The 27,511-nt window shown below is 50.5% G+C and overlaps 2 protein-coding genes across 2 annotated transcripts in view; one reads left to right on the forward strand and one right to left on the reverse strand.

Annotated features, from left to right (window-relative positions):
• The window catches only part of Hip1r (huntingtin interacting protein 1 related), a 30,443-nt gene extending 29,400 nt beyond the window's left edge, over positions 1-1,043 (forward strand). The window contains exon 32 of the mRNA XM_076922869.1: positions 906-1,043. Coding sequence (XP_076778984.1) covers positions 906-950 — 45 coding nt within the window. The 3' untranslated portion in view covers positions 951-1,043. The remainder of the gene's footprint in view (positions 1-905) is intronic.
• On the reverse strand, positions 1-27,422 carry Vps37b (VPS37B subunit of ESCRT-I). The gene is made up of 4 exons (XM_076922871.1): positions 27,250-27,422; positions 5,583-5,754; positions 2,933-3,015; positions 1-2,077 (listed from the first exon to the last, which is right to left on the reverse strand). The coding sequence occupies exons 1-4, from the start codon at positions 27,358-27,360 to the stop codon at positions 1,586-1,588; spliced, it is 858 nt and encodes a 285-aa protein (XP_076778986.1). The 5' UTR covers positions 27,361-27,422; the 3' UTR covers positions 1-1,585.
• Positions 27,423-27,511: the final 89 nt, after the last annotated feature.

Here is a 27,511-nt window from a genome sequence, read left to right on the forward strand (position 1 = left end):
TGAAATTAATAATTCTCAATTTATTAAGAGTTCTACAGCTTTACAGCCCCAGTGCCAGCTATGGCCTGGCAAGGTTGGCCTGGCGGCCCCTGTGCTGCATCCACCTGGAGCTCCCATGTGGCTGCAGCCCATGACTGGGCAGTGGGCGTTCCTGGTGGCAGAGGTATTAAGGTGGCACATACAGCTTTGTCTCTTTACAGAATAGTTCCAGTAGGGTACAGAGTCCAAATCCATGAAGAGGAATACAGGACGCCTTGGGGACAGGCTCTCTCATCAGCACTGCCTTGACTCTGTTACCTTGGGGCTGCAGCCAGCTGGCAGGGTGAAGGTGGGGTTCTGAGTTCTACCAACAGGCACGCAGCCCTCTTCTGGGAACAGGTGTTGGAGGCTGCCCCTCCCCAGTGGGGCCTGGGAACTCTGCATACGTGACACCTGCAGATGAGATCCCAGAGGAAGGCGCTGCTGCTGCCAACCCTGTGGGGTGGGCGTTCCCCAAACCCCTTCCATGCCTTGGCCAACACCTGCAGCACTGCCAGCTGCCTAAGATTATCCTGGTTGGAGGAGGATGGACCTTTTCTGACCTATCACAAAGTAATGAGGCCGGCCAGGCCATGCCTAACTGGGCTCAATAGGGCAGCTGTGGCTGACACACTGCAGGCACCTGAGTCCTGGCACCAAGTGAAGCTAAGGCACAGCATGGGCACTGACGGATGTGACCATGCACTGCTTGCCTGACAGGAAGCGGCACTCAATAAATCTGCATTTTTAACCAGCTCAAAACAGTATCTGCATTTTTAAAAAAGTTTCCCTGAATGGTCTTGAGAGTGTCAAAAAAGTTTTCTTTTGAAATATAAAACAGGAAAATTACAAGTGTAGTAAAAACACTGAGGTTTTTTTTTTCACAGAAACCATCATGCGGCTTGAGGTGTGCGGGGAAGGCCAAGGGCTGAGCTGTGCAAAGTCCAGCTCACGCCGGCCTCACCCCAGCCTCACCCAGGACCACAGCTCTCCTGGACTCTGCACACAACAGCCAAGTGCAAACTGTGCCTTTGGCTTTGAACCATGAGAGCATCCAGCTTGGCGGGAGCCGGAGGTTGCTGTGATGACCCACCCCACACAGACTCAATGAACAGCATGGCCTGGCTGTGGGCACACATTCCAGGCTGGCCAGTGTAGACCAGCCTTTACTAGTGCCACAGCAGCTGGTGGGCCAAGACTTGAGAATAAAACACATTAATCATGCTTATTAAATAAAGCTGCGACAGGAGGGCCACGAATCTAAATTGGAGTGGGGGGGGTTATCTTTCCAAATGCACGAGTCCATCAACACTAGACACTCAGAAATCACACCCAGAACACAGACTGAGGTGATGCAGACTGGCCTGGCACAAACAGAGCTCCCTTGGTACACAAAACCTGCTCTCTATTACTTACCACGGACCTACAGTTCTAAAATCAGATGGACACACGGGCCCCAGGGCACCCAAGCCCTTGGCCCACATGCTGAGCCTCAGAGCCTCTGTCTGCAGAACTCGCTTGGCACGGCAGGCAGAGCGTGTCTTGCTGGAAGAGCACGCACCCGAGCTCACTGGAGGATGAAGCCTGGCTGGTGTGGAGCCATCCGTGGAGGGGGTCTCTGGGGCAGGGCTGGTGGGTATGGTGACACCAACTGTGCGGAGAATCCTTGCTGAGAGGGGAGGCCCACTCTGGGAGGCAGAGGCGGACACTGTAATCCTGGGTACGCAGAAGCCTGTCCTGAGCCCATGGCAGCAGTGAATGGGGTGGGTATGTGTCCTGCAGGCACCGGGGGTGGAGGCGGGGGGATGCGCCGAGGCACCACAGAAGGGAGCCCAGTGGCCTCCAGAGAGGGATAGGGAAGGGCGGTGGCAGGTGATGGCTCAGGTGCCCTGGGTGGTAGTGGGGCCCCAGCCTGTGGGAGTCTCTGTCCCTTCAGCACCAGCTCCTGGAGCTTCTCCACTTTGACACGCCGCATGTGTGCCAGCTTCCGCTTGCTCTGGTAGACATCAATAAAGGCATCTAGAGGAAGTTCTCCATCCAGAAACTTCTCTGCCATGTTCTACAAAAGGTAGGAGAAAGCAGGTTATAAGACAGGCCAACTGTTAGGAAGAAGACTGTCTTCACAGTCCAGGCAGAAGGAAAGAGGCTCTCAGCTTCTGGGAACACTCCTTGGTGCCTGTCTTCTGCCACAGGCTCAGAGCTGCTGACCTCTGTGCAGAGCCACAGAAAGATGAGGTAGGTGATCCCACTCTTGGCTCTACTCTGCAGAACCATGAAAGATGGCAGGCCAGGCAAGTCCTGACCTGCTCTCTCACTCCTGAGAGATGGCCACTGCTCAGGCCTTGCCCTCTGGTTTCCACCTGGCTGCAACCCGACCAATGACTCACCCTGGACAGAGTATGCAGCTGAGAACCTTACTTGTGGCTATCAGAGCCCGCCAAGGCCTAACAGGTTAGTCAGACGAGCACAGCCTGACCTGGCAATGTGTGGCCAGGCCTGACTTGCTAAGGCACACAGATGACCCTGACTCATTTCCTCCCCTCACAAGGCTCCAGCCACGTATTCAGCCAACCACGTGTGGAAGCAGCGACTAGCTGCTTCAATGACCACAGCAGATGCCTCAGACTCTAGCACCCAAGAGGTTGGCATTAGTTCAGAGCAGCACGTACATCCACACCCAGGCCTGCGCTGAACCGCTTGATCCCTGCCTAGCATGTTCCCTAGCCAGAGGCCAAGATGCCACGTGCATCCAGGCCTGAGAAAGGGACAAAGCCCGGCCACGTGTGTCTTGGGAGTGCCACTGGCTGGCTGTGGAATAGTGGGGCTCCCATGTCCTGGAGGACAAGGACTGAACAGGATGACCTAAGAGTCCAGACATACGGAAGCCACTAAGACTGTCTAGCCTTAGCCTTACCTCAGTGTCTTCCTCAATCTTGGCCCCTTCTGCTTGAAGAAGTGCTAACAGAGTCTCCAAGGAAGCGTTGTTAGACTGTTTATCTGGAAAAAGCAAAAAATAAGATGGAATGAGGCTGTGCGTCCTACCAGACACCTTCTAGTTAGACAGAGTCCTTTCCAATGAGAAAGGCAACAGGAATGGGCTTTCCAGGAAGCTGAAAGGAAAGCTTTAAGCACACCAGAGGAGCCAAGGGGGCAAGCTGTAGAAGGCAGAGCATCATCTGTCCACAGAGGTGGCTGCTTCCCATGTGTGACCCCAACCCTGCAATCATACAGGCGTGCGTTCCCCAGTACTAAGGGCTGACCAGGGGCTTCACACCTGTGAGGCAGGAAGTCTGCTGCCGAGTTCTGGCCACAACTACCCTGTTCTTATATTGTATAAATCTGACTGAATGGTCAGGTGGCCTAAACCCTGCAATCCACCTGCAGCTGACTGCACGTGCAGGCCTGTCACCAGTCAACGGAACATTTCCTACTTTTTCTCTCAACCACTTCCCCTTGTTACGTCCTACTTTTGAGTAATAACTTAATCTAGAAAATACACCTGAAGCCTTAGGGTCTTAGATTCAAACAGCATGAGAGGCTGGAGAGAGGGTTGAGGCCCTGGGTTCAGTTCCTAGCATCCACTCAAGGTAACATACACTCACAGATGTCTACGTAAAAATCAATCCTAAAGCAAATAAACAGACCACCATATGAATAAAACTCTGTTAATATCCCACAGGTCAGGCCGGATAGGACACTCCCAGAGGCTCCATCCTGCCCATAACCCCTTCAAGGCTGGCCTTTACAGCACGGACGACACTGCCCTGTCTCTGCCTGCCAGCCTTTCAGTCAGCATCTCCCGCCGTGGTACAGATGGACCCGAGACTTCCTTCTTTTCAAAGCTGCCATTCCACCCCAGCCTGCACTCTGCAGATGGACACTCAGATTCTTCTTCAACTTAACCATTGTAAAAAGAAAACCAAACAATGTTTGTACTTATCTTCTCATAGACACAGTGTGTCCTTGTACTGGGTACACGCCCAGGTGTCCCTGCGTCACAGGACATGCCCGGCATTAGGACACCTGGCCAAGAAGCTCCTTCAAGGTGGTGCCCGCACCAGCATCTGGTATCAAGTCTGTAATCGTTTTCATTACGGTCTTGGTGGGAGTCAACAACTGTACTGACCTTACAGGGACCAAGAGGACTGGACAAACAGTAGCTGTAAACCTCACAGGAGAAGGTGATTTGGGGTTTTTTGGGGTTTTTAATTTTTGACGCAGGGCCTCTCTACGTAACTATGGCTGGCCTGGAATTCACTCCGTAGACCAGGCTAGCCTAGAAATCAGAGATTTCTAGTGAGTGCTGGGATTAAAGGTGTGTGGCACCTTTAATATGTGTGTGTTTCTGCACACTGTGCTGGTGCCAGCAGGAGACACTAGATCCGGCCAGCTGTGGGCTGCTTGTGTGGGGTTGAAAACAAACCTTGGGGCCTCCAGAGGAGCAGCAAGTACTCTTAACCCGAGCCACCTCTCCAGGCCAGACAATGTGTCCTTTTTTGGTCGTTTCTTGAGACAGGGTTGTTCTTATAGCCCTAGTTGTCCTACCTCTCTATGTAGATCAGGTTGGCCTCGAACTCACAAAGATCAACCTGCCTCTGCCTCCCAAGCGCTGAGCGCCAACACACCCTACTTCCACAAGGTTTATTTCCCTGCTTTGTTTTTTTTAAAATAGTTTTTATTTTTATTTTATACATTGGCAGTTTGCTTGCATTTATGTCTGCACAAGGGTGTTCGATCCTCTGGAACTGGAGTCACAGGCAATTGTGAGCTGCCAAGTGGGGGCCAGGAACTGAATCTTGGTTCTCCAGAAGAACAGATGGTACCCTTAACCACTGAGCCATCTCTCCAGGCCTGCCTGTCTGTCTCTGTCTCTCTCTTAATTTAAATGTTCTCAGTCCGGAGGCGTGCCGCTTACACCTGCAATCCTAGTACTCAGGAGGCAGAGGCAGGAAGGTCGTCTGCAGCTACAAGTAAGTACAAGCCCAACCGGTGTTGACACGCACAGCACAGCACAGCACAGCACACATACACACTCCACATGCACTCTCACAGACACACCACACACCCCCCACACACACACTACACACGCACACAGACTACACACACATTCACCGCATGCACACATACTCAGTCCTTCTATCTTTGTATAAAGATGAAATGATCAGTGACATTTCTGCAGGATGTTCCAGTGATAAGGCTCTTCCACCCTTTGCTGAAGTGTCAGCTGACTACCCGGGTTCAGAAGATTGCTTCTGTGCTATCTGGAGCAGCTGAGTCCTGGATATAGAAAGTAGTTTCTTCCTTAAACCAGCAGCGTGACTCATACACAAACTACTGCTTGTCACGGCAGTCACTATTGTGACCTGAAGCATGTATGCTTAGTTCAACTCTTTTCAGTTAAGACAGGGTTTCTCAGTTCAGCCCTGGCTGTCCCGGACTCTGTAGACCAGGCCGGCCTGGTATTAAGAGATCTGCTTCCCAAGTGCTGGGACTGAAGGTTTCCTACACCACCACTGAGCCTTCCTTCAACTCTTTAATCTCAGAGATCACCTGGAAAAAGTTACCTAGTTTGGTCTTCTTTATCTGATAGGCCTCAAAGAGAACCTGGAGTTCCTGGTATTTTTGGGTCAGGCGAGCTTTCTGAGCATCCAGTTGGGGCTGGTACAAAAGGTTTCCCTCTGCCAGGCTCCGGTTGCTAGCCAGTGTCATCTCTTTGTTAAGCTGAACAGTCTGCGCCTGTAAGAAACACACAGGCTGGTGAGACCACAGTCGGCATGTTAGTTCCCAGGCAAGTTCTGTGTGGGGGCGCGCAGAAGACCACACCCTCCCTGGTCTCCCAGATGGCCTACATGCTGGGCAGACAAGCTAAGCAGAGACTCCTGCCCCTCCACATTCTTGTGAGAACTCTCCCCATTCACAAGGATGAGGCCTGATTCCCTCCCAATGGTAACACACAGGCTTGGGCTTCAATGGATGCACTGTAACTTGAATTCTGCACAGCTGCAGCTGTGCTGGCAAAAACGAACATCTGTAAAGGCCCAGGGCTGGACTGCTCAGAGCAAGCTCTGCTGCTGCAGAGGAATCACAGCCACTTTTATCAGAGGGCACTCAGTCGCTCAGTCGGCAGGACGCCAATGTGCTCTCCATAGTCAGCCTGAGATCAAAAGAGCCCAGCCAGCCCCAGAGTGAGTTATGTTTACAGTAACCGCGGCTCTGTCTTTCTCACGCCCACTAGCAGTTCTCCTCCGCTGTCCCCATCAGCAAAGCTGACCCAAAGGGAGAGGGGTTGACTGCGCCGACCAACGGTTCCCCTCATCAACTCCAGCTATCTGACAGGTGTTGAAGACTGGCTGTGCGGACCTTTGAGAGGAAGATCTGAGAAAGGGAGAAAGCTCGGCCACGTGTGTTCAAAGAGGAAAACAACGTCTGCCCTCTGGTTCCTGATTTCCTCACTGGTGACAACCTCCTCTACATGGCCTGCCCACCATCACCTTGCTCTCTGCGGTTTAAGTTCAACCCTCGCTCGCCCCAGGCGACAGACTGCACCTCTTCCAGAGGCTCTTCTGCTCTGCCCAGCCATTCATTTTCCCTTTAATATTTTTCTGCCTCCCCACCCAGGCTATTTTTGCTGTGACTTCCTTCCTCTCCATATTCTGTATATAGTCCTCTGCCCCCTCCCCCCCCCCGCCCTAGCCGGAGCCCCAGCATCCCACACGTGGGACACATGCAACTGAGACCAGGGGGACCCCCAGAGCAAAAGAAAAGCCCTTGGATATTGGGTACCTGTTTAGCAGATACACAGGCCCTAAAGACCACACTCAGCCAAAACCAACCATGGAGGACCCTCAGTCACAAAGCCACTTAACCGCCAGCTCAACACTGTAAAACATGCACCAGATACATGCCCACATGGTGGCACGGAGACACTTTTCTCTCTGCTACTAAACTCTAAGGAGCACTCCTGGGAGGCAGGTAGGGCCCATCTGCTCCCGAGCTGCCCTGAGCTGTTTGTGGGCTTTGTGGACCTGACAGCCACATTGTTAAGCTGTTGAGGGGAAGAAACAAAGCAACCTGTGCATATCCACTCTGGCAGGCCTTACGAAACTAAACCTGGAAATATCATTTGCCCCTGAAGCTGTACTCGTGGGCATTCCTCCAGAGAAACAAAATCTCCTGTACACACATGCACCCCTGCACTTAAACTTCCCCGTAGATTGTTCAAAATAATCTAAACCTTGCAGCAACCCGCAATGTACTTTCACCATGAGAAACAGGCAGCCGTGACGAATCCACACCATAGAATACTACTCGGCAATCAGAAAGGAGAACGTGACTCAGACACCAAACAACTCCACTAAAACCCCAGGGAATCACAGCGTGTGGAGAGAGACAACCTTGAAGGGCCATATATCCGCATCCATGCATGCAGTGGTCTCAAATATCAAGATGGAGAGAGAGGTTTGTGTGGGGCAGGGAGGGCGGTGAATAGACAAGCTCTAACTGGGGGCGGAGTCTCTGTTCTACATCCTGTCAGAATCAGGGTCCAAACCTTGGCTGTGAGTGTAATGTGGTAGAACTGTACCGGGTCCTACCACTGGGGCATGAGAGGAGAGGACACAGGAGCCCTGTCTCATGTCTAACATCTGTTCTAATGCTTATGCCTAAATCAAACTTAGTCAGAAGCAAACTAATTCTGTGACCCTTTCTTCTACTGTTGTAGCCTCCTGAGTGGCAGGGGCGGCAGGACATGGCTCCTGCCCCTGGCTTGCTGCTCTGCACCGTTCTTCTTCTGTTTGTTTTGTTTCCAGAGAGGTTCTCACTGTGTAGTCCAGGCTGGCCACAAACTCACAACCAGCCTGCCTCAACGTCCCAAGTACTGAGATGGACACACCGTGAAGCACCACATTCACGCCAGTGCTGGAACTGTAACTCTTTGTTCCTTTCCCTGTGCTAATAGAAAGCCACTGTTTTCCAGGCCTGAGGTGGGCAGAGGGAACTCACAAGTACAGGAACACTCCACATGGAGCCGTGTCCTCCGGCCGCTCTGTAGGGACGCTCTTGCCCTGTTCCCGCTAGCTGACATGGAGCTGGGCCTGTTCTTCACACCCTTACTCTGAGGCCTCCTGACTGCCCTAGCTAAGCTCACAGCCACCCACCGCCATTGCTGTCCACTCTCACAACAGTAAGAAATGTCTCTTCTTCATCGACATCTGCCGAGTCCCATCAAAATCCAAGCTATTGGATGGTGCTTGGCACAACAGGCTCCCGCACAGAGGGACCACTCTGAAATCTGCTCCACAACACACACCCTCCCCTTAGAAAACAAACCGAAAACCATCTGAAGCCAATTCTCAAGCAAAGAACAGGGTCAGGGCTCCAGGGCACTTGTCAATTACGTGCAAGGCTCTGAGTTTCGTCTCCACCATCAAACAACAATGCAAAGGGTAACAAAATATGGACCAAGAAAAAATGAGCTGTTGTCAAGGAACACAGAGCATGACGCTGCCAGGCTTTGTGCACTCCCTGGGCTCTCGAAGAATGTCACTTGAGTCTAAGCCTATCTGAGGGCATGTGGGGTCACACTCTGTGGGTAGTTTCCAAAGCAGAATGTCCCTACATGTTCTTAGCAGAAGAAACACAGTAGCCTCCTGGTCCTGAGGTGGGTGTGGGAAAGGTGACATTCAAGCACTTGCCTCAGCATTGTTAAAGGCAACTTCACAATAGTGGTTACCCATCAGAATACAGGGGCTACCCATCAGAATGCTCCTTAAATGGGGGTGCTAAAAAGCCCAGTGCCTGTGGGCTGGGGCACATCTCAGAAGCAGAGCACCTCTCTAGCATGCATGAGGCTCTGGGCGGGCCCCCAATCCAGACCAATTTACCTACTAGCCAACTGTCTGGAGGGGGCCCAGGCAAGAACTTGTTTCCCAAGCTCTCAGGGGATTCCAGCATGCAGCTAACTTTTTATAGACACCACTTTGGTGTCTCTGTAAAATGCAAATACAAAAATATCTTGTTCCCACAGCGCACAGTCAGGACCACTTGCCCTACATAGCACAAAGTCCTGGAGGAAAACACAGGAAGCCTGTGCTAAGAACCAGGCAGTCATCTGATGGGATTCACAAAGACAAAGCCATCCACCAATAAAAGAAACCAAACAAATTCCCAACGGTGACAGCCAGGCTGTTAAACTGGTTATATTTTTTTATATACCCTTTGGGCCAGCAGATTTTTTTTTTATAGGAACAAATGACAACAAGTCCCACATGCCCACCTGGAGGACACCCTCAACCTCCAGGAGGGCGATGGCGGCAAAGACAAAGGTCGGGAATGCTGCAGGCCGACAGCAAAGGATCTGAGAATGCAGAGGGAAGTCCACTTTAGCAAACGTCAGGCTTGAACAGAATCCAAGTTGCTCACATCCTCGTCCCCATGACAGGGGAGAGCACATGTGAGAACTGAGGCCGCTGGTGGCCACACTCCTTGATCTTTTCCCACGCTCCATTTTTTTTTTTTTTTAAACCATAGAGCAATCTTTTCAGGAAATTATTTCTCTGTGGTGAAGAGCTGTTTCTGTAAAAGTTCTGGGTTTCACTTTAGCTTCCTTTTCCTCCTACGAAAGCCGAGTGGTGCGTGACACATCTATCAGGCCCCATTTGCATGGCTACTTCTGCCCACGAGTCTAATGAAAGCCGACTAGGACATCTGCCCAGAGTCAGTTAGCATGGCCACCTGAACTGGTGGGGTCAGCTCACTTTCAAACTTTCTTCTTTGACCTACCACTTGATTTTTTTTTTTAATCACTTGACTCATTTCTGATGCTAGTATGAACAGAAGGCAAACACCCTAGGGAAAAGAAAACACTTCTCTTTAAAGATGAGGGTCAGAGTAGGGACTGGAGAGGACCTGAGTTCAGATCCCCAGTGCCCAAGTAAAAGGCAGGCATAGTCACACAGGTGTAACCTTAGTACTGGGGGAAGAGGCAGGCAGGCCCTGGAGTTTACTAGCCGGCTAGGCCAGCTGACAGGTGAGCTCTGAATTCAGAGAGACCTTGTCTCAAGGGTAAGGCAGAGATGGAAAGTGGAGGATACCCAGTGTTGACCTCTGACCTCCACCAGTGTGCACCCCTCCCCACTCCGTCTGAGATGGGGCAGAAATGAGATTTGTTAGACAATAAACCCAGCAAGGAAGAAAAAGATGCTAGCTTCCTGTGCCCATGCGACACTCAGATGGGAGACTCCCTAGCCCTGCTGGCTAGGGCCAGGTCAAAGGCTTGGGTGTCCAGTGGACACCATCCAAACCAGCTACTTCTCCAATGTGAAATTCTGACCCAAGCTGGCCAGAGTCTGGCTCCCTTGTCTGTAATTACAAGCGTGTCTTCCTAAATGCAGGCGGGTCCGTCTTTTTCATGGAAGACTACTACTTCCGACAGTCCCTGACTCTTACACAAGAGAAGCTTGAACTACAGGAACAAATTCATTCTGTGTGTGTGTGTGTGTGTGTGTGTGTGTCCCTCCCTCCCTCCCTCCCTCCCTCCCTCCCGTCTTTCCAGACAAGGTTTCTCTCTGTGTAGTCCTGGAATTCACTCTGTAGACCAGGCTAGCCCTGAACTCAGAGGCCTGCCTCTGCCTCCCGAGTCCTGGGGTTAAAGGCCTGTGCCATCATGGCCCAGCTGGAAAGTCTTAACAGTACTGGGAGCCTGTCACATGATGCAGATCCAGGGAGCACTTGGGATCCAGCTGAGTCACCTGAAGGTTACAACCTGGTTACCTCACCCTTCTCTGCAGGCCGGGCATATGCACAAGGTGAACAACCTTGCTATATTTAACAAGTAAACATGTTACTGGGCAATAAGCAGAAGTCCTATAGTTGGCATATGTTGACACTTGCCACCAGATTTGTTCATGTGACTCCTCTACCAAGCTTGGCAATGGCTCTGAGCTGCCTTTATCTGAACTAGACCAAACTAGACCCTCCCCGCTCAGTGTTCTCTGCCACTTCTTGTACTGACATAATCCCCAGTGTGGAGGAGTGTGGCCACAAGGGAGCCGGCCACAACTAGAAGTGAAAGAGGGGCCACAGGCACAGCATGCCAGACTCCCAGCTCCTGGAATGTGACACATACATTCTGAGGCCACAGTACTGTGGCAGGTCACTCCAGCAGCCACAGGGCACTGCCACAGCACTGGCATCTTCTTCTGCCCCTGAGTCTACCCTTGCCCCCTCTCTGTCCGTCGAAGCCAACCAACTGAACATGCCTATGACTTCTCTTCCTTTTCTCATCCTGTGACTCAACAATGTGTACCAAAGATGGAAGAAGGTAAAGTGGGGTACGCTTCCTCACAGGGGGTCAGTGCAGGTCAACTAGGCCCTGTCCCCCATTCTGTGCTCCCCCCCAAATCTGTCACCAGAGAGGAATCGAATCAGGAATCCCTCCATCCAGTGTGCCTGTTTGCCCAGAAGTCTGAAGATAGCCTCCGTGGCTTTCCTAAGCAGTCAGACCATCTCTCACCTCACCCTTCTGATGAGGACACTCAGCCCCTTCAGGCCAGGTGTGGTGCATCTTATGTGATCCCAGCACTCCAGATACAGGCACATAGCTGCGAGTTCAAGGCCAGCCAGAGCTACAGAGCTAGACCCTGTCTCAGAGCAACAAAACTAAATGAAAGCACAGAACTGCAGTCTCTGCAGCACAGCACAGCGCAGCGCAGCACTGACCGAGCACACAACTTCACTCCTCAGTCACTGCTTGTCCAACTCCCCCAGGGCAGAGTCTTTAATGTAGTTTTGGCAGCATCACAGACTGATGCTTGTCACCCACCACCCACCAGGTGGTGACCGCCTGTCATCCTGGTTTGCTGTGACACTGAGCACAGCACTAAACAAAGGGGAAAGAATAAGATCATGAGTGACGGTTGCCAGGACGAGACACGAGGTGACTCGGGGAACCCTCTGCATATTCAACCATATTCAACCCTCCCCACTAACAAAGCTCAATGTGCAGGAGAAAGCTGAGCTATCAGACAGCCCTGAGGCCACTGTAATTAACCCATTCATTAAAAAAAAGGAGAAGGAGAAGCTTTATGGGGCCCCAGCCCTAGACAAAGAACTAAGCACAAATGACTGGAGAGAGAAGCTGCCTCCCATGGTGGGTACCTAACACAAGGTAGTCAGCCTTGAAACCCACACACACAACAGACATGTGCACATAGATATGTGTATGCAGCAATAACCAAAGAGCAGAGCTATCGATTTGAGGAGGGGGAGCACGGAAAGGACTGGAGATGGTACGGGGAGGGACTGGAGGGGGGGGGGAGAATGTGTAATTCTACCTTAATTAAAGGTGTAAAGACCACAAGCAATTGTTCATCCTGGTTAGTCACAACATGCGCTACCATAGTGACCAGTCACTCATTCATTAGTTCATTCCTTCGTTCATTCAGGAAACACACCCAAGAGCCCGACAATGACCTGGAAGCAGCCAGACCTCCAGTGTCTCATGGTGGAGACCATCTCTGTGCATAAGGCTCTGCAGGTTGGGCGCTGCCGTAGTCCGGGCAGTGCCATGCAGTGTCACTGGCAGTGTGGCCCGCACACACACAGCACAGTGCCTGAGAGTCTTGGAAGAGGGCGAGGAAATCATAAAGGTTTAGGGAGTTACTGGGATGACAGAACACTTCACTGTGGTCCCCCATCTTCCCATACCACTATGTGCCAGCATCTGTTTGTGTACTCTGCCCTGCTGTAACAATGCTGAGGTTTTCCTGAGTGTTTTCTCCGTGGCTCTGCCGAGGAACAAACGGACAACAGTTCACTGCCTCCCACTTCCAACCACCACCTAGAATTCATTCCCACTGTGTCTGGTTGTTGTTGCTTCCACAACGGAGCCGCACTAACCCTATCCCAGGTTCTTGTCAACATTTATTTTTGAGGGGGGTGGGGAGTTGGGGGCTTTTTCGAGACAGGGTTTCTCTGTGTAGCCCTGGCTGTCCTGGAACTCACTCTGCAGACCAGGCTGTCCTTGAACTCAGAAATCCGCCTGCCTCTGCCTCCCAAGCGCTGGGATTAAAAGCCTGCGCCACCACTGCCGGCAAAACACCCTTTTCTTCACGTAAAGGGCCGGACATCAAACCAGAGCCTTGCTGTTGCTAGAGACCATCTACAGAGTCACCCGGCAACCTTTACTTTTAAAGTACTCAAGAGCAGCAGCATCCTATCATTAACTCTTAAAACCCCGGTGGGCGGGCTCTGTACCCTGACTACAGTGCCAGGATCACTTTGCATTCAACATTATTCCTTCACCATCCACGTCTCCGAGTGTTGGCTGAGTTGCTAGAGCATTCTGCCTTATCGATCACAAGAAACACAGTTCGCACAGGAAGAGCATGGTGTCGGCTTCATTCCCTTTCCTTGAAGACAACTTCTGAACCAGGCATGGTGGCTCATACCTATGATCCCAGTACTCTGAGGCTGAGACAGGAGGATTGCTGTAAGTCTGAGGTCAGCTTGGGCTACAGTGAAGCTCCTTTTGTCTCAAGAACAAAACAGCCAAACAAAAACAACTTCTGGAAGAGGGAGTTAGTGTCTGCAGAGTATGACGCTCTCAAACTGTCCAATCAGTGAGGTCATCGTCCACTGACCACATCTTCATTTGACTTTTGCCACTTCAGATAAATTTAAAGCTCTCTGAAACACAATGAGGACACAGACAGAACTTTTGTTCCACTCTGGACTCACAGCAAAGGGTTGAGACTGTGCTGGGATCTTGGATACTGTCGGCTTGTAGACCAAGCTATGAGGAAAGCGCTGGCCTGTGGTCCGCAGGGCATGTGCTCAGCAGGTTAACTGCAACATTTTACCCATTCATCTGAATGCAAGACACTGGGCTGGAGAGCTGGCTCAGGAGTTAAGAGCACTGACTGCTCTTCCAGAGGTCATGAGTTCAATTCCCAGCAACCACATGGTGGCTCACAACCATCTGTAATGGGATCCAACGCCCTCTTCACATAAAATAAATAAATAAATAAACAAACTGAATGCAAGACACCACAGTCACAGGCTTTACGCTGTGGGCTTCTTCTTAATGATGTATATTCTTGTGTCTATGTGTGTGTGTGTGTGTGTGTGTGTGTGTGTGTGTGTGTGTGTGCTGGCGTTGGTGGGAGAGCCACACACAGCTGAGCCAACCAAACTCAGGTCTTCTGCAGGAGTTGTATGTGACTTTGACTACTGAATCACCTCTCCAGCCTTGGTATGTTATCATTTTAATATTGCCTAGAATGTAGCTGTGTGTGCGTGTGTACATGCACATGTGCATGAGCGACATCAAAGGACAACTTATGAGAGGTGCATCTATCTCTCCTTCCACCCTCAAACTCAGTGATTCTAGGCCAGGAGACAATCGCCTTTGCCCTCTGAGCCATCCTGCCAGCCCTGTGGTATTAGAAAGCTCAAATTCATCTCCCGTTCAGAAAGAGTTAAGCAATGGCAAAAGTCAGTTCCCAACTGACTTGGCGTTTTTTCAGACCTGCGGTCCAGGCCAACAGTCCCCTCACTCTCCTCCAGAGGTGAGGCTGCTCCCTTCAATTCAGATCTCCCTTCCCTTTCCTGAGAAGAACTAAGCACTGCAGTCAGACCGCTCAGCACGGTGACAGAGGGAAGGAAGACAGGATAGTCCAGAAATACCATGGAGGAGCTGCAGAACATTACAAAACTGGCCTAAAATACAACTGTCCCGGGGGCTGTGTGAAACCATCTCCAAGACTACAACCCACTCAGGAAGGAACTTGCCAGCTGCTTATCAAAAGCTCCACCCACTTGGCTGAGAAACTAAGGTTTCCTGGGTGTGGTGGCACATGCCTTTAGTCCCAGCACTAAGGAGGCAGAGGCAGTCCGATCTCTGTGAGTTCAAGGCCGGCCTGGTCTACAGAGTGAGTTTTGGTACAGTCAGAGATATACTGACTGTATACTGACAGGGAAATCCTGTTTCAACAAACACACAAAAGGACCAGCGATTCCCAGTCACTTTTTTTTTTTTTTTTTTAAGTAAAGATATTTTTTCCTGGGATGGAAGATAGAAGCTTTCTCAGAAAGGAGCCGGTAGTGGCCTCTAAACTCAGTTCCATGCATGGAGCTGGCCACGTGGCTAAGGACTGGGATGCCACTTATATGAAGATCACGAGCTCACAGGAACACAAGTGTGGAGGCTTGAAAACAAGCCAACCAGTCCCAGAGAAGAAATGAAGTCAATTCTGGAACACACAGTTTGCCACTTTCTTAGTTTTGGTAGGGATGACACACCAGGGCTTGTTATTTCCTAGAAGACTTACTTCCTAATATTCAGATAAAAATAATCAAGCTCTTGAAACTTGGAATCACTTAGATGTGGTGTGAGGAGAGAGGAAGTGTGCCCGGTCTGAGAGGCTCTGATAACTGATAGCCGCTTTGAGAAGGGACTTGACTAGAACCACTGGCCTCATGCTAACTCGGGACCCTGGGTGAGGTGGGTAGGCAGGAGGATGGGAGGGCAGGATGGACCACCCACACTGATCATGCTAATTGCACTTGTCCCTTGTCTCCTAAAGGTGAAGTGGTGTGTGTGTGTGTGTGTTCCCAATCTTCCATTGATAAGCCTGGGAATTCTGCACCACACATAATTGGAATCAGTTAACTGGGTGGTCTGGTTAACTCATACTCAACACTTCGGTTGTTTTGTTGTCTATCAGACAGCTCTCACTATTTAGTCCAGGCTGGCCGAATACTCATAATCCTACCTCCCGAATGTGCGGGCTAGCCATTTCAAAGGCTGGAATGTGCCCATTTTTTTCCCACTTAAGACAAAGGTCTTTCTTGCGTGTGTGCAGGTGCATGTGTATATGCATAAGTGTGTGGAAGCCAGAGGACACGGTGAATTCTTCAGGTGCCATCCGCTTTACAGCCTTACTTTCAGGGCAGGTCTCCCACTTGCTGGGGTCTCTTCCTCCCCAGCACTGGGACTCAGGTGCACACGGCCCACTAAGTGGCAATCCTGTGGGAGTCTGGCTTTGTAAACATGGTTTCTAGGGATGGAATTTTAAGCACTTTGCCCTGAGCTATCTCCCCAGCTGCCAAGGTCTTTTCATTAAAGAAAGGTTCCACTTTCTTCATTTAAAAAAAGACTTATTTGTGATGTATATGGGTATTTTATCTGCATGTGTAGTACATGCATGCCTAGTGCCCAGAGACCATAAGAGGTAACTGGATCCCTGGAACGGGAGCTAGAGATGGTTGTGAGCTGTCATGTGGGTGCTGAAAACTGAACCCAGGTCCTCTGCAAGACAAAGGAGTGCTGTTACCCGCAGCCCTTCCACTTCATTTTTATGTGGTCACACCCTTTCACCTAGTGAAGACTCAGACACTGGGCAAGCATTGTGTGAGCACACCACTCTGACTGGTTCTCAGGCTAGTCCACACCTCGATCACCAGCGAGGCTCTGGGTTTTTGCTAGTGAAATACTTTGTATTAGCACTTTCTAAAACACATAGTTTGGCCTTCACGAAGCAGCCCTTTTGCTTCCACTCACGGTTCACCAGCTGGAGAGTATTGCTTAATTTCTAAGCAAATAAACCCAGAGTGAAGACTTCTGAAAGCAAACACACTCAGGCCGGGCTTACCATGGAGGGGTGAAGAGCAGAAAAGCCAGGCTCACCGTGGAGGGGTGAGGGCATCACACTCTGGTCACTTTGTTTATTTTGAGACAGGATTTCTCTGTGTAGCTCTGGCTATCCTGGAACTCACTCAAATCAGGCTGGCCTTGAGCTCACAGAGATCTGCCTGAATCTGCCTCTTAAGTCCTAAAATTAATTAATTAATTAATTAATGAGGTGTCACTGCACTCACTGCAGGTCTCAAACTTCTGAGCTCAAAATGATGTTCCTGTGACAGCCTCCTAAGTCACTGGGATGCCAGGCACAGGTTACCATGCCTACCTTAGTCCCTTTGAAAACCTTTTAATGTTTTCGAGTATGTGAGTGCATGTGTGTTGAGTGCGTGCATGTGAGTGTGTGCATGTGTGAGTGGTGCACATGAGTGCATGTGTGTGCATGTGTCTGAGTGCACGCATGTGAGTGCACGTGTGTACATGCTCGCACAAATAGAAATGCAAATGGATGGGGATATCACATTGGCACAAGACATGCCATAATGGATACGCAGAGCTAGGACATACATACACGTGGTCCAAGAATAACATGGGATATAGTTCTCTTTTTCTACCATGTGGGTTCTGGGGCTCAAATTCAGGTTGTCAACTGCCGTTACCCACTGAGCAATCTCCCTGCCTCTCAGTCAGCTCTGCTGACGGCAAAGGCAGAGAGATGTAGAATTACTGGAACACTTAGTTCAGTGGAAAGGGCTCAGTCTTCTGCAGTCATTTAAAACTGAAGACTCTCTACCCTTGTCCACACGCCCCCCCCCCCAAAATTCAGCTTACTAAAGACAATTTCTAAACCCCAACTTTTAAGTTTATTTTTCTCTTTTGTGGGGGACAGATCTCCCATGTTGCCGAGTGGTCTTAAACTCATGGGCTCAAGCGACCCTCCTCTCTCAGCCTCTCAAGCAGTGGGACTGTGAGAGAAGGCCACCTCCTGCCCCTGGATCTGGGTTTTCTTAGTGTTTTCTGTTTGAGGCAACCACCAAAGCAGGAGGTTTCTTAGGCTCGTTCCTCTTACCCACAACTTCAAAAGGTTTGTGTGGGGGCGTCTTTCAGTTATAAAGTACAAATGGAAACCTGCTATCCCGGTGGGCCCTGGGTTGTGTGTCTTCTGAGGCTTCCCTCTTATCTTTATTAGGTATCTTGACATGACCTTTCTAACCCTGACTCTGACTTCAGTTTAACAAACTTTCTTTCATGACTTTCATTACTTAATCTCACTTCGGTACAGAAGAGAGAAGTCCTATTCTAATCGGGAGAATTTTTTTTCTTCTTGTAGGTTGTTAGAAAAAAAGAAGAAAATGAGCCAAAAGAGAAACTATTGCTCTCTAGAGTATTTTACTGAAGTTTCTTAACAGAAACCTAGCTATCTCATGTAGGAGCCAGATGCCTAAGCCATCCTGATTCTCCATCACTATCACAAAATACCAGAGTTAATCAGCTTATAAAGAGGCACTTTGTGTTGGCTCACAGTTGCCTGTTTCTAGCCCCTGACAGGCTTACCCATTACCTCAGGCCTCTGGTGGGAGGACCAGACAGCAGAGGCAGGGAGCAGGGTGGTGGGGAGGTGGAGGACACACACACAAACAGTATTAGCAAGACCAGGGTTCCACAAGTGCTTTGGGTTCACATCCTCAATGACTGAAAGACAGGGCTAAATGTCATTTAACAACATTTATGATGGGGAGGGGATTACCTGAGTACTCAGATGTCAAGCAGCCACTGAAAATCATGCTGGGGGAACCAGTGGCGTGGCCACCAAACCCTGCCCATCTGAACTCTAATCCTGGGACTCACAGGGTGAAAAGAGAGACTGACTCCTTACTCCTGGGGTGCTTTCTTATCTGCCGTGGGTTTTTTTTATTTGTTGCTGTTGTTGTTTTTTTTGTTTTTAAGAATTTGAGATGCTGGATCAGAAACAAAAAATACAGGCTACCCACTTCCTGAAACGGAGTTCATAAAACTCATGAGGCCTTCCACCATGCCCCAGAACTCATTCCAGACACCCAATAACTACAGTGCTTCCACTAATTGCCCCAGGACTCCCGGGCAGCAGCAGCAGATGGCATCTATCCCACAGGAGGCCCCAGGGCCCCAGGCATCTACTATGATCTAGACAATCAGAATGCCGCACCCAGGTGCACAGCCTCCAGAACTTCACCTCCACCCTCCCAACCCTCAATCCCCTGTTCCCCCACCCCACCTCCCAACCTGCCAAGATTGCCCCTCATTCCCCCCACCTTGCCAGAAAGAAGGGAAGCAGGCCCTCCCCACCCCATTAACCACCATTTCCCCAACTCTACTTGCTAGGAGCTGTGTAATGATCATCAAGAATTAAAATTCCAGGAATTAATGCCTGAAGGAAATGCCTGTCAGCTCAAATGGCCTCACGTTGCTGTGTTAGGACAGAGAGGCCTTTTCTGTTCACCGTCTTATTACTGCCGGGTGCCACACTGGCTTATACAGGCTATCTTAGTTAATCCTTGGGATAACTACATATGATGCCTTTTTCTCTTTTTCTCTTCCCAGGCTGGCGGCAATCTCCCTGTACAGCTGAGGATGGTCCTGATGCCTGATCCTCTTGCCTCCGGCTCCCAAGTACTAGGACCACACCGAGCCTCCATACACTGGGTATCCCGTGCTGGGGATTAAATGAATGCCATCTGAACTACAGCTGCTTTTCTTTTATTAAATAAATAGTCTCAACTATGTCACCCTGTCTAGCCTTAACTCATGTGCCTACCTGAGCTTCCCACAGCTGCGGTAACAGGTAAACAGCACAGCATTGGTTTTAGGGTGCTACTGCTGATGATCCCATGTTAACACTGAGCAAACCAGTATTTGGGAAACCTGCTCCAAAGGTTCCTCGCACCCCAAATCTTGTCTCAGTCTCCCACTTCCTCCCACATAGGATACCATGTAATTCTAGTCCGTCAGAGGCTGAGGCAGGAGAGCACCAGTTTGAGGCTAGTCTGAGCTACACAGCAAGATGCTATCATTCACCTGCCATCACCGAAAAGCAATATATACACACATATATATACATGATTGACTTCTCGATTTTTGTAGTTTTTAAAACTCACACTGCCTTTTTTCCCGTCATTTTGTTGCTGAACACACACACACACACACACACACTTATTAGCTTTTCACTATATCCCTCTATAATGTGTAACTGACAGACACACACAACCAGTTCACTATTATTCCACCTGGGCAGAGCAAATCCCAGTGGCTCTGCTGGAGCACAGCCCCCGGCCCCGAAGCCCACTACTGTGGCTGTTCAAGGTTCAATCTTATTTTTCAGCCTCCTAACTGATCTTCATGTTTCCTCATCCTATTCCCCGCTCTAACTCATCCCCCACACTCCCACACGCACAGCAGAGTCATCTACATAAATGTCAAGGGCAGCCAACCGCAACACTCCCTGGCTTAAATCCTGTAGTGGCTCTCCAGAGGCTCAGGCCAAGCTCCTTACCCTGGCGGCCTGTAAGGCCATCTGGTGCCGCCTGCCTTGCTAGCATCAGCCTGGCACTGGCCCCTTAAGCCATGGCAGTATAACACTGCCTGCGGCAGTCTTTGTCCCTGCTGTCCACCCCAGGCCCTAGAGCCCACTCCCTCATCACCTGATTAACTCTGCCTCAGCCTCTGAATCCCAGCTGAATCACTGGATCCTCCAGGAAACACTCTGACCTTCCCCCATGCCCCAAAGGCTTCCTGGGTCTCCCCTGACTACAGTGTGTTAAGTTCCAGCACTTAGAACCTGTCTTGTGGATTGAACTGTGTATACCAGCATGACCCTAAAAGAGAAAAACCTGGGGCTTAGAGTCCAGTTTGGTGGTGGAAAGGCTGTCTCACAATCGGAAGGCGCTGGGTTCTATGCTCAGCCCCACAGAAAACGGAAGAAAAAAAAAAAAAAAAAGAAAAGAAAACCGTGGCTTTACTAGTTTCACATCCCAGACAGAGCAGGTTCTCCACAAGGGTTGAGTAATGAATAAACCTCAAACTCAGCTATGTGCACATGAAAAAAACCGGCTGTCTGTCGGCAAACACTAACTAGCAGCCACTGTGCCCTCCACCATGCTGGGTACTGAGCGACTCCGACAAGAACAAAACTTCAAGAGGCCATTCACTAACCCTTGGAGATAACAAAAGCGTTGATTTAGAAGAAGTATGTGGCCAGCCAGATGGCTTAGCATGTAAACATGGTGTCAGTCTGACTTCAATCGCTGGGGACTACATGGTGGACAGACCCAACCCCCACTGGCTGTCCTGACTTCCACACAGGCACACACATAAACGAAATGTACAGTTTTTAAAAAAGAGAGAGAGAGAGAGAAAGAAATATCAGGGGTTGTGGTGCATACCTTTGATGTCTGCACTTGGGAGGCAGGAGCATGAATGTGAGTCTGAGGCCAGCCTGGTCTATACAGCAAGCTCTGGGTCAACTGGGTTTGCTAAGTGAGAGTTAGTTGTGTACCCTATAACAAACCCAAGTACATCACACGTCACACCTCAAATTCCATTCTTCCTGAAGAAATCCTACAAGGAGCTTTGCTTCCGCCTCTGTCCTGCTGCTAAGGAGAGTTCTTCTAAGTAAAGGCCAGGAAGGAAACAGCCAAATACAACTCTAGTCTCAGCACACTCTCGGCGCCAGTGGCTGCCTGGTCAACTGTCACCAAGTCTTTGCCGATAACCTTGTACTGTGTGCCTGACATAAATCCCCATGGCAACGTCCACTCCAAATACTGCAGTAAGCGCCTCATGAACAACACAGCTGGCCTTCCTTAGCTCAGGGGCACAGCCACTGCAGGTCAGGTGCAAACAGTCACTCCAGGTTCTGCTTCAGGCCGGTTCTGACAGAAGCACAGTGAGAGGACATCGAAATAGGGTCACTCAATTCCCAGAACTTCCAGTTATTTGATGGCACCTCCTTGCTTCTGAGGTCACATGAATTACCTGTGGTCATGCAAATCTTATAGTCCCTTTGATCTCTAAGCACTGGGGAAGGTTGGCTGAAGTCACATTCTCATGCAGATGGTTCTGGAGGTGCTCCAGAGCTGCACACACTCACTGCTGTCCTGAAGGTGCCTTGCTGGAGCCCCATATTCCAACAGGGTCTCATTTCTCCCTTCCCACCTGCAGGCGCCCCTCTTCTGCACTCAGTCCCAGCCACTCTCCATCCACTGAGGCCAGGCCATTGCTCAGAGCAACACAGATGGGGACGCCCTTTTCGTCAGGCACATGCTGGTGCCGTGTGACAAAACGAAGCCATGGGGCCACAGGAAAGTGAACAGATTATAAAATGGATATCAAATGCCACAGATGACACAAATGGAGAGGCTAAGGGACACGGAACATGTCTGTGACTGAGGAAGCTAGAGAAATCCCGCTTATGCTCCGGTGATAGAAGGGGCAGCGAGACTGGCCAGGCCCAGACCATAGTCTCTTACATTTTTTAGAGATCGTCTCTCACAATTGAGCCCAGTCTGGTCACAAATATGTGACAATCCAACTGCTTCAATCTATCAGCTCAGAAAAGCTCTACGGGATGGGGGGGGGGGTGCCTTTAGGGACCACTCCCTCTGGGTTGCATAAAACCCTAAAAAGGCAGGCACCACCATACTCCCTAAAGGCTGAGGAAACTGAAGAGCACAGACTTTACGTAGCTTAAAGGCAGTCACCCAGTCATGTGACTCTTACCTATCATCTTCCCATAAAACTGTAATGTTACTATTTAAAAAAGGAAAATGCAAGTGTGACAGCTTGTACCTTTAATCCCAGCACTCAGGAGGCAGAGGCAGGAGGAGTTCTTAGTTTGAGGCCAGCCTGGCTTATATATAGTCAGTTCCAGGACAGCCAGGGCTACGGAGTGAGACCCCACTGCCTGGACTCAGCAAGTTCAAATTCTTGCCTTCTAAAAACCCAAGTCCCACCAGCAGTGATTCAGCCTGTGTGTTCCGAAGGAGTCCTGGGTTAGCACTCCATTTCAATGAGCCGTTATGACTGGGGCAGTGGCTGCTGTCACACACAAGTCACAGCCCAACAGGCTTCAAGGAAGCAGCTCCTTCTAGGTCAGAGTTCTTTACTTTGCATAAAACACTGTCTCTTCAAACTCCCGACAGTTCTGTGGGCTGGCACTTTCATTCCCACAGAAACAAAGCTATGGAATTTGAGTCCTCTGAGACCGTTAGGCAAAGACCAGGCAGCATTTCCATAGAAGACACACAGGGAGAAGTGACCCAAGAGGCCTGGTGGACTTGCCTAATCCCCTAAGCAACCATTCCTTTTATGGGAGTGCCTTGCCAGTCAGTGGGGTTCATGTGGACAGATAAAGGCGCATTCAACTGCCATGTAAAAATAAAGTAAGAAAGAAGGCCAGTAAGTCAGTTTAAGTCAGTGGTTCTCAACCTTCCTAATGCTACAACCATTTAGCACAGAGTCCCCCATGTTGTGGTGACCCACAACTATGAAGTTCTTCTCACTGCTACTTCCTAAGTAGTTTCGCCACTGGTTATGGATTGTGATGTAAATAACTGCGTTTTCCAACGGTCTTACATGAACAAAGCCTGTGGAAGGGTAGTTCAACCTCCAAACGGGTGGAGACCCACGGGTTGAGAACTGTCGGTTTAGGTGGTAAAATCCCTTTGTTGCACAAGCCTGACTTCAATCCCTCCGACCCACAGCGGAAGGAAAGAACCTCCTCCTCAAACTTGGTCTCGGATCCCCACTGGAGCATCAACACCCATGTGTACACAAAACAAAATCAGCCAGCCGTGATGGCACAGGCAGGCCTTTAATCCTAGCACTTGGGAGGCAGAGGCAGAGGCCGAGAGGCAGAGGCAGAGGCAGAGGCAGGTGGATCTACCTAGGCCTGCCTGGTCTACAGAATGAGTTCCAGGGCAGCCAGAGCTATGCACAGAGACCCTGTCTCAATCCCTGTGTCATCTTCCCATCCCTGTCCCTACCTCCCCACCCCTACACACAAACCCCTCCCCCCCAAAAAGGCCCACTAATGCAGTCTGGTCTGCGGACAGGAGACAGGAAAAGAGAAAACACACAGGGCCAAGAGAGAGCCATCTTGGTTAATGCCTGGAGCGGTGCTAAACCTTACCCTCTGCAATTAAAGTAGTAAAGACAATGGCTACTGCAGTTAAGCCTAACTGTGAATGTCTTCAACAAGCCACACTTGACAGCAGCCACAAAACATCCCCTTGGGCTGCAAGAAGCCTCACCCTACAATTTAAAACACTTCCTTCTGCCAGGAGAGAGAGAGAGAGAGAGAGAGAGAGAGAGAGAGAGAGAGAGAGAGCGCCTTAGCCCATTCCACTCCCCAATGCTTCCTCCTCAGAACCACTGAGTCACCTGACCCTCTGACTGTAGAAAGAGAAAATGTTTGAGGCTAACGGCAAGTCACCATTTACTTTAAAATTTTAAAAAACCAGACCCTATTCATCTGTTAGGATGACATCAGATAGTCTTTTTCTTTCCTTAAAAATTTATTTATGACTATGAGTGGTCTATTTGCATGTACGCCTTCGTGACAGAGGAGAACACAGGCCCACTGTAGATGGTTGTGGGCCACAATGTGGGTGCTGGGAATTAGACTCAGGTCCTCTGGAAAAGCAGCCAGGGCTCCTAACCATTGAGCCACCTCTCCAGGTCATCAGTTATACACACGGGTGCACACAAGGCAGTGTGCACAGCAGAGCATGCAGGCCAGAGGAAAGCCTCATGCATTCCACCTCAGGCGTGCCTTGCCTCCTCAGGTCCAGTCCACCTTATTTTCTGAGACAGGGTCTCTCTGCAGCTCCCCCACTAGGCTAGATTGGCTGCTCTGAGGGAGGGAGTCTCCTGCCTCCCCGTCCTGAGGGAGACAAATGGATGAAAATTGTGTGTCACCATTCCTGGCTTTTTATGTGGGCTCTGGGGGTCTTTCCACTTCCACAGGAGGCACCTTGCCCACAGAGCTACCGCTCTGGCTCCAGCTCCGGCTCCTGCAAGCACTCTTTATTGAACACTGAGCTCTAACCATGAGCTGTGTTTGGCGTTTAAAAGTCACCATCTCACCTGACCCTTATGAACTCTATGAAACGTCATACAGCGCCCTTCCCAAGAGCTGTTTAGAGAGGTGCAGTAATCTGCCTACAGTCAGCCAAGTCCACTCCGCCGTCTATCATTCCAAAGCCCCAAAGCTCCCTGACACTTTCACATAATACTCCATTTGGTCAGGAGTGGATGGTTCAGCATGGTTCACAGAATCTTCTCTTCTCTCTGGAAACCATCCCAACATAAACAAATGCGTGACACGGCCAGGGGAGGGAAACTTTCACAACCAAAAAAATAAAATAAAAACCCGCTGTCGGGAGTTCCACCCGTTCCTTTGGAAAACACCGCCCAAAACTAGGGCAATGGGTGTGCAAACCAGGTGTTTTGGTGTTCGAGTTGCTTCCCTGTTTTAAAAGCTCGAGGCACTCAGCCTGCTGCTGAGTAACTTCAATAACACTATGTGGTCTCCTCAGGTGCGGTCAGTCCTCAGTATTTCCATCCCACACTGTGGCAGGAAGGACACTTTGACTCAAAAATACTCAATTAAGTCAAAAGTCCTGCTATGTTTATTTGCCCTTCTCTTCCTCTCACAATCTCCAGTTTTACGCCAGGTAAAGAAACATGCCCTGTAATCTCAGCACTCTCGGGAGGCAGAGCCAGGTAGATCTCTATGAGTTTGAAGCCAGCCTGGTCTACAGTGTGAGTTACAGGACAGCCAGGGCTACACAGAGAAACCCTGTCTCATAAACAGAACAAAACAACAACAAACCAATCTCTAGGTTTCCAGGGGGAGGACGGTGAGGTCGGAGTCACAGACTATTTGACTCACTCTCCACCAATCCCTCTGCTAAGTATGAGTTTATGTTATTAAATGTTCCGCTTACAGAATTCCAGTAGCTGTTCTCACTGAAACAGAATAGTCACAAACAGCAAAGTGGCAGCTTGCAGGCAGGGTCACATGCTGAGAGGCATACCTATCATTTTATTATTAAGCTAGAAAGACACTCTGCACAGCCAACAAAACGTCTCTCAGAAACTGCAGCAAAACCAAGCAAGGACTGTCGTTTGTTGTGCAGGCATGGAATTCTCATTCAGTCAAGAAAGATGGATTTTTTTTTTTTTTGGTCTCTTATTATTCTCTGAAAACGGACAGTGCCACACGGAGACCATAAACTGGGTAAGCTGCATCGCAGGGCAACGTTCTATGTGCCAAGCGGCAAAGCCCGTGAATACAAGGGGTGTATTAATGGAAACACTGATACCATCTTACTACAGTGGCCTCTCTGTAGCAGCAGACAATGATCTGTTGAGGGTTTTCCAGGGATTCTGAATGTACAACCTTCTTACAAGCCCCCTTGGAAGGGGGCTGGCTGGGTGCTGAACAATTCCTCTTCGGAAAGCAAGCCAAAAAAAAAAAAAAAAAAAAAGTCCACTATACCAGCTTCTGGCAGGAGGCAAAACTAAGCACTGCAGGACTGGCTTTAGGGGAGCTCAGACTTCCCAGACAAAGGAGGTAGTGGGCCACAGAAAGCTGGATCAGACAGCTTCAGACTCATAGCATCACCGCCAGGACCAGTTGGAAGAGAAAAGGGGAAGTACTCAGGGCAGATCCGTAAGGGTGAACTCAGTCACTCCTCAAAGCAAGCCACAGGCGAGGTGTGGAGGAAGATAACCAGAAACATGGGCGGGCACATGCCTTCCAGAGGCTGGGCCGGCTTTGGACTACAGAGAAGGGGGGTCAGCAGTCAGCTCCCAGCGCCTTTTTACTTTGTTGCCAGAAGCAATTTCAGGAGCCCAAAGAGGTGGGCAGACAGCTGGGGGGGCAGAGCCAGGCAAGCTAGAATTCCCTCAATCCTTTCTTTACATGAAGGCGGGGATGCCTGAGGAAAGGGATCCTCTTGCTACTCACAGACCGCTCTCAAAACAACCAAAGGAAGGAACTCTTGAGCTAACTCTCCTAAAGCCGCTTTCACGGGAAAGGGTCTTTTGGAGAGCCGGCAGCCACTGGGTCCCTTCCCACCTTACCCTGGCTGTCTGTGGCCTGGAGCCTCTGAACTTCGAGGACCCCTCTCAGAATCCCATCCTAGACTCAGCTTACAGATCTCTGCTCCCCACAAGCCCATCTTTGAACGCTCCGTCAATTCGAACTAGTCCCCAGATCCGATCCGCTTTTACTGGCTTCAGTGCCCCTACGACTTTCCAACCTTTCCTTTCAAGACCTCCCCAAATCCATGCCTAATCTACCTGCTTTGGTCCCCTAGAGTCCTTGGGAGTCTCAACGGCAGTCACCGCCACCCCTACCAAACCAATCTCAGTGCCTTCACTCTCTCTCCCGGCCCCGGCCCCAAAGAACCCATGTTTCGGTTCCAGGCTCCGATCCCCGATTCGAACCGGCCTGGGGCCCTCAATGCCCCCGATTCTCGCGTCAGGGCCCCACTCTGGCTGCCAGCGCGCCGACCTAGCACCCCCTCCCCCCGTCCCAAGACGCTCACCTCCTCCATCCCCCGCACCATGTCGCCGAGCTGCGCATCGTCCTCCAGAAGCTCGTGCAGCTGCATCAGCGACAGCCCCGCGAAGCGCGCCTCGCTCACGGCGCCCGCCATCCCGCCACTCGGCCGCCGCCGCCGCCGCGACTCCGGCCGCCAAGCTCCGCCAACCGGAAGCGCCGCCCTCAGGCCCCACCCCTCGCGGGGGGGCACGTGACGCCAGCGCTGGGTGTGACGTCATCGGCGCGCGAAAGCGCCGCCCAGAGCG

This window comes from Arvicanthis niloticus, chromosome 24 (genome assembly GCF_011762505.2).
Source record: "Arvicanthis niloticus isolate mArvNil1 chromosome 24, mArvNil1.pat.X, whole genome shotgun sequence".
NCBI lineage: Eukaryota > Metazoa > Chordata > Mammalia > Rodentia > Muridae > Arvicanthis > Arvicanthis niloticus.

Excerpts from the sequence above, each read along its gene's own strand:
- Vps37b (XM_076922871.1), bottom strand. The coding sequence starts at position 27,360 with ATGGCGGGCGCCGTGAGCGAGGCGCGCTTCGCGGGGCTGTCGCTGATG. Across the intron at positions 3,016-5,582 it reads GATAAAGAAGACCAAACTAG|ATAAACAGTCTAACAACGCT; the intron begins GTAACTTTTTCC and ends TGCTTTTTCCAG. Across the intron at positions 2,078-2,932 it reads AGATTGAGGAAGACACTGAG|AACATGGCAGAGAAGTTTCT; the intron begins GTAAGGCTAAGG and ends TACCTTTTGTAG.